Source organism: Numenius arquata, chromosome Z (genome assembly GCF_964106895.1).
Source record: "Numenius arquata chromosome Z, bNumArq3.hap1.1, whole genome shotgun sequence".
NCBI classification, from domain to species: Eukaryota; Metazoa; Chordata; class Aves; order Charadriiformes; family Scolopacidae; genus Numenius; species Numenius arquata.
This window is the reverse complement of record NC_133616.1, coordinates 28,933,441-28,940,214: the sequence shown is the minus strand read 5'-3', so window position 1 is coordinate 28,940,214 and position 6,774 is coordinate 28,933,441. Positions and strand designations below refer to the sequence as shown.

At 37.8% G+C, this 6,774-nt stretch overlaps 1 protein-coding gene across 4 annotated transcripts in view; it reads right to left on the bottom strand.

Annotated features, from left to right (window-relative positions):
* Positions 1-1,143: 1,143 nt before the first annotated feature.
* The window catches only part of LOC141477592 (zinc-regulated GTPase metalloprotein activator 1A-like), a 29,565-nt gene continuing 23,934 nt past the window's right edge, over positions 1,144-6,774 (bottom strand). For 2 of the 4 annotated variants that reach the window (XM_074166817.1, XM_074166819.1), the window contains 4 exons: positions 4,315-4,383; positions 4,150-4,215; positions 2,372-2,501; positions 1,144-1,670 (listed from right to left, as the gene is read on the bottom strand). In XM_074166817.1, coding sequence (XP_074022918.1) covers positions 1,609-1,670; positions 2,372-2,501; positions 4,150-4,215; positions 4,315-4,383 — 327 coding nt within the window. In that variant the 3' untranslated portion in view covers positions 1,144-1,608. The remainder of the gene's footprint in view (positions 1,671-2,371; positions 2,502-4,149; positions 4,216-4,314; positions 4,384-6,774) is intronic. The other 2 variants (XR_012463709.1, XM_074166818.1) reach the window with 2 other exon arrangements.

Sequence of the window (6,774 nt, the reverse complement as noted above, 5' to 3'; positions counted from 1 at the left end):
TTTGACTAATTTTCATGCAGAACTAAGAGTCATTTTTGCAATTCAAAATATGAGGCAATTGCAAAGGAAAACTGTCACAATGTGGCTCAACAATAGACCCACCTCATGGAAATGCCAGGAATGCTCCCCTAGACAGAAAGCAACATTGTAAGTAGATTGTTCTTTCTTTTTACCTTGCTTTAGTTTACGGAAATAGTTAATTTCTGCAAATTTCCTCAAGCTATCTAAAACTACTCATGATGTGAGGAATAAAGTCATGTCTGGTAATGTATCCACAGGGAGACTGAAGAGCACTATCATATTGGACACATGACTTCATAAATTAATCAAATGAGACACCAGCTCCTGGCAGTGAAAGATTAACGTCTCCTTCCTCAGTTCTTTGGAAACAAACTCCGAACTCATTTATTTCAGTAAAAGAAAAAAGAAATTTTTTAAGCTTCTGATAAGGGAATGGCCTTCTTTTTTCTTTTTTCCTTTTTTTTTTTTTTTTTTTTTTCAGGTTGATACACCTTTTATCCTAAAGCAAATGTTAGGTATGTGACAAGTAATGCACCACTAGTACTGAAAACAAACTTCTGCTTATCCAGACACATCAGCCAAGCATCCATGTAGCACTGTAGCTAAGAGTCCATTTTTCAGAATATCTGCTGCGTGTCCTAGAATTACGTTTTGAAACTTTTTTAATTCCACCTTACCTTCTTGCATTCACTCATTTCACATTCACCCAGCTGCAGCCAACATAGCCTTCTAAAGCTAAGAGCCAAGAACAATGACTACAGGAAAAGGCACAGGGTAAGAACTTGAACTCTAAATTGTAAAAGCAAGGAGCAGAGAGACAAAAGCTTCAAACTAAGTTTTCAGAACAGCCCCCAAACAGTGTCAGAGAACCCCATAACAAATAATGTGTCCCCCCAAATCCTGAACTGGCAGGGTCATGGCCTGGAAGATCTGCAAGGTCAGCCAGCTGCACCTTTTAACACTTTGGCTATGTGACTGAATGCTGCAATCATAGCTATTATGCAGATAGTATATATTCCATATGGTCTTGAGCCTCTGCTATCCATATTTTTAGTTTTGTTTATACAACAGGCTTAGCGGTACCTGGGATGGATGTATACATTCAAAAATCACAAAACAAGTGGGAAGAGATGGAAGACAGTTTAATAGTGAACACTAATTACTTTTTACTGTGATTACATCACCGGCAATAATCACTGTTGCTTCATTTCCAGTAGCAAAAGAGAATTAATTGGTGAAAGCACTAGGCTTCAAACATATGTCTACCATATTCCTATCGTAATACTTCATGTGCAGCATAAACAACAGCCTATAGCCCATCTGCATTTCTGCACAGGTACAGGATGTTACTGACACAACTGAAGCCAAATCCGAAATGGTAGAGTTCTTTGTATTTGATTCCAGGCCATAAGAGCTAATCTTTAAGCAGTACGTCAACTGGGATTCTTAGGAGAACTTCAGGGTTTAACTGTTGCCTAAACTGCAAGAGGAAAAAGGAACTACTATACTGCATGTCATTCAGTCTTCTCTGCCATAAAAAGCGTGCAGGGCTAAGCACAGACATTTCATCGGTTCTGTAGTTTGATGTCAACTCTCTCTCACAGTGGCTATGAATACTTCTTTGATGATCTCCCTATCCAAGTTCCTGCCTGTAAAGAGAAATAAATTAGCTAACTGTATTTTACAGTGTTTATTTATTACAAAAAAATGCATGCAAGTCTTCTCAGCAAAGAAAATGTTTATTATCCCAATGAGTGAAAATAGCAGTATTAAAATTAAGCTGCAGGTAACAAGGTAACTTTTTATCTTACAGGCAACCACAGACTTCAATCTGTACAAGTAAGGGAAAGGAGGAAAAATTGGGGTTTTTTGGTCATAAAAGCACTTTGCAAAGTAGAGACTAACAAGTAGGAAATAGAAATGCACAACTTCAGCATTACAAGCTTTTCAGAAACAAAACAGATTTTATACAGTTTAGTGGCTATAATCAGCTTCCTTACGGTTACTAAATATTTGATCAAACATTCAAACTATTCCCTACACCATATTTATAATTATGGGTTTTAAAAACAACCAAATATGCCAACATAACTTTTGAATAATTAATATTTAATTTTATTTTACTTTATTTCATTTTATTTTGTCTTATTATCACTAAAAGTTATAGTGTAGATTCCTCTGGAATATAAAACTGCAGGAGCCCTTGATGGATAAATCTTTGACTGGAGGTTATACTGAACATACTCATTGCTATTATTCTGGCCAGTTTAAGCCAGTTGCTTTATACTGGACAAGTCACAGAACTGCCTGCTGCTTGAAGTCAACGAGAAGATACATAATTTCCTCTTACCTATTAGGACCAGTCTATTTGTTCTCTTTTCGTCTTCTTTCCAGGCTACTGCAGTCTCTTCCAGATCATAGAGCTCATGGACACCTTGGACTATCACCTGATGAGATTTGCCTTGAATAGATACCAGTCCCTTATCAGAAAAATAATTGTTAGGATATATAAACAAACCTTTTAAAATGAAATATGTAAGAGGGGGAAAAAAGACTTTGAAACTAAGCTAAGCAGGGAAAAATATTTCTGGCAACTATGCACCAGTTCGTCAAAATAACCATGTGGTATGATCACTTCTCCTCATAACATCCATTCTCAAATCTCCTTATTTTGTTAAAGACAAATAGTTACATTTCACCATACTCTGCCTTCTGTTCCTCATTTGGTCTGATTCTAGCATATTCGAGCAAAAATAAAATGTCATCAGCTGCTATGCCACTTTGAATATATATATGGTGTATGATGTATGAGTCCACGAAAGACTGATGGTCAGCAAAGATGATGTAAAATCATCAGAAAAGTTTTATTTCAGATTATTCTGATTAAGCTGTCATGCTCTGCATATTCACTATTCTGAAACAGAATCTTTGAATATTGGAGAACAAACATTTATGAGGTAAAATGACTAGTGACAGAATTAGAAGGAATTACTGCCAGAGTGAGCCCATTAACCCACATATCAAAATTATTGTATTAAAAGAGTTTGCAGGTAAGATATAAATATAAAAGCAACAAAGTTTGGAACCCATTCTGTAATTACCTGGGGTTCATCTGTTTTGGTGTATTTGCCTGTGACTGAGAGCTCATCACAGGCCTCAGATCTCCTAAAGAATCACTTTGATTCCAAAGCTCAGTACAACAAAAATGTACTTTTGCACAGCAGTACTGATTCCAGGCAGCTTAAGATGCTTCTGTAACTATTTTCTTCTATTTGTCAGGAAGGAGAAGACAAGGATATTCTCATTTTTTTGCTGGAAGGGCAAGAATACAACCTTTCTTCCAATGAAATGAAAATAATTATGTCACCATCCATGATACACAAGTGTTCTCAGGAAACAAACCAGAACTTTTTTTCTTGTATTTCTTACAGCCTACCAAATGACAGACTTGATTCTCATTTTTCAGTGATTTAGTGATTTACATGGTTGCTTAGCATCAAGAAAATGAAAATTTATCCTAAACTGGCACTTGTACTCCTCTCAGAACCATGTACCTGAAAAACACATGAAATGCCCGTGAAGATGAATACTTATGAGCTCCGTCTTTAAAACTACAGGCAGACAATACTGTAAAAAGTAGTACGTGTGGACCACAACTAGAATTGCACTGCTATCTATGTTACGCCAAATTCAACTTCTGCGTATTACGCCAACAATTATAATTACAGATAGCAATCTATAGTATCCAATCTGTAGTATCCAATCCCTAGATAGGGAGACATTTATGTGAGATGGATGGTACCTTTCAAAGAAATGGAGGTGAAAAGTGAAAAAGTGATTTAATTATGTCCTGATTATTAACTCCGCCACTGATGTTGGGGACTGTACCTCTTCCCTCTCAATTCAAAACAAGTAGGATCAACGTTTGCTTCTCTGTCAGCTGTCTCCTTTTGAGTTGTTCCACCAATCAGCAGGTAACAAACTGTTTCTACACGGAACAATGACAAATTGCTATTCTTCATTTTGTCTGCTCTGCTACAGTGATCGGTAACTGCCAGCACACTGCAGGTTTTCAGATGTGAAAGATGTGAAAGCACAAACCAAAGAAGTTGGTAATTTCTGACTAACCTTCAGTCTTATGACATCCATGTTGCGCCCAACCTTATCTTTCACATTCTTCTCCCACAGAAGATTCTATGAAAAGGAAAAGCGTTTTCATAAACAGAATGGCATGGGATGGTTTTCTATAAAAAGTCATAATGATTTTTCAGCTGGCAGTGATCTACTACTTACCTGAATAAAGAGGTTTAAATTTTCTTCTTTTATATTTCCTGGAACTTCAAATGTTGCTGTAATTATACCCTGCAAATGGAAAGACCCACTTATTATTACCAAACTGAATAAAGATTTCATTACATCAATTTTAAAAAGTGTTCTTTGTAACTTGGCTTCATAAAAGAGCAACTATATACCCAGTCAAATTTTAAAAAAATAAAAAGATCTCCATTTTTATTCTGCTCCAATTTGCTACATTATGCTATACTTTTTGGTTCTGTTCAGGTTTGCACTTAAAGTTCATATGCAATGCTTTGTATAGTTTAATGCCATCAGCTGCTACCACGTAACTCTTTGCTGTAGCTGATCTTTGTTCTCAAAGAAAGCCCTAGAATTTTAATTCTTATTTGCTAGTAAGCTAAATCTTTCAAATATGTTTCAGAATGCTATTTTCTTGGCATACTGATCTTTGTCACAATTTCTGATCTTCATCACAATTCTATCAGACAAAAATCAGTCAACATATTTTTCAGCTATTCATACTTTTCTGTTATGAAAGGCTTTTTATAAACAGACTATGTAGGAATAGATTCCAAAAATAAAGATGTCTGAAGTGATGTTTTATTCCATCATCATCATGAATGTGTAGTTTAAAATCAACATTTTATTACAAAACAAAGGAAATAATGTGTCTTAAACTTATTTTTGTCACTATAACATGTCAATGGCATAGAAGAACACACAGAGAAATACTTTTTGTACAATCTAAAATTCTTTCAAGTGATTACTGCTTTCAAATGACTAGTTTAAGACAAAAAAATGAATAGAATAGAATAGAATAGAATAGAACAGAACAGAATAGAGCAGAGCAGAACTATTTCAGTTGTAAGGGACCTACAACGATCACCGAGCCCAACTGCTTGACTACTTCAGGGCTGATGAAAAGTTAAAGCATGTTGTTAAGGGCATTGTCCAAATGCCTCTTAAACACTGACAGGCTTGGGGCATTGACCACCTCTCCAGGAAGCCTGTTCCAGTGTTCAACCACCCTCTTGGTAAAGGAATGCTTCCTTATGTCCCGTCTAAACCTCCCCTGCCGAAGCTTTGAACCATTCCTGTTACTGGATCTCAGGGAGCAGAGATCAGCACCTCCCTCTCCATGTCCCCTCCTCAGGAAGCTGTAGAGAGCAACGAGGTCACCCCACAGCGCCCCTCCTTTTCTCCAAGCCAGACAAACCCAGAGTCCTCAGTGGCTCCTCAAAGGACATGACTTGCTAATGATGCATTCAACTCCTGCATCCAGATTGTTGACAAATATATTGAACAGAACTGGCCCTAGAACTGAGGAACACTGCTGGTAACCGATAGCCAGCCACATGTAACCCCATTCACTACAACATTTTGAACTCTGCCCTTCAGCCAGCTCTTCACTCACTGCACCAAGAACCTCCTCATCCCACAGCTGGACAACTTGTCCAGAAGGATGCTGTGAGGGACAGTATCCAAAACCTTACGAAAATCCAGAAAAACTACATCCACTGCCTTCCCTTCATCCACCATGTCGGTGACCTTATCATAGAAGGATATCAAACAGAACTTTCCTTTTGTGAACCCATGTTGACTGTGCCTGATGATTGCATTATTATTTAAATGCCTTTCAATAGTACCCAGTATATTCTTCATAATGTTTCCAGGAACTGAGGTTAGACTAACAGGTCTGGAGTTCCCTGGGCCTTCCCTCATGCCCTTTTTGTGGACTGCAGTAACACTGGCTAGCTTCCAGTCAGCAGGGACCTCCCCAGACTGCCAAGACCTTTGGTAGGTGATCAAGAACATTCCTGCCATAACATCTGCTAGCTCCTTCAGTACTCCAGGATTCATCCATGGATTTGTGAACATTCAGCTGATACAGCTGGTCCCTTACAATTTCAGTATTCACAAATGGGAAGTCGCTGTTCCCATACTTCTGGTCCTCCAACCCAGGAGACCAGGCAGCCCAAGATGTATCGGTATTATTGAAGACTGAAGCAAAAAACGCATTGAATGCCTCTGCTTTTTCTTCATCCCTATTAGTCAGATAACCATCTTCAACAAATATCTGTCCAATGTTTCCCATAGACTTCTTTTTGCTATTAACATACTTGAAAAAGCCCTTCTTGGTATCTGAATCAACTCTGGCCGGTTTCAACTCTAATTGACTTTGGCCTTTTGTGTCTTCTCCCTGCATAAACGAACCACAGCTCTGTAGTCTTCCTGCAAAGCCTGACCTCACTTCCAAAGACTTCGTTTTCCTCTCAAGCTCCAGGAGGAGCTCCCTGTTCAGCCAAGCTGGTCTTCTGCCCTGCTTGCAACAAGAAAAGAAAAACTTGTATTGTTACTCAGTAGCTTAGAAAAGTGTACTTTCCTTCTAGAAAGTTGCTATGATTAAATCTAATTTTCAGATTAACGTATGATGCATACAATGCCTGTATTTTTCTT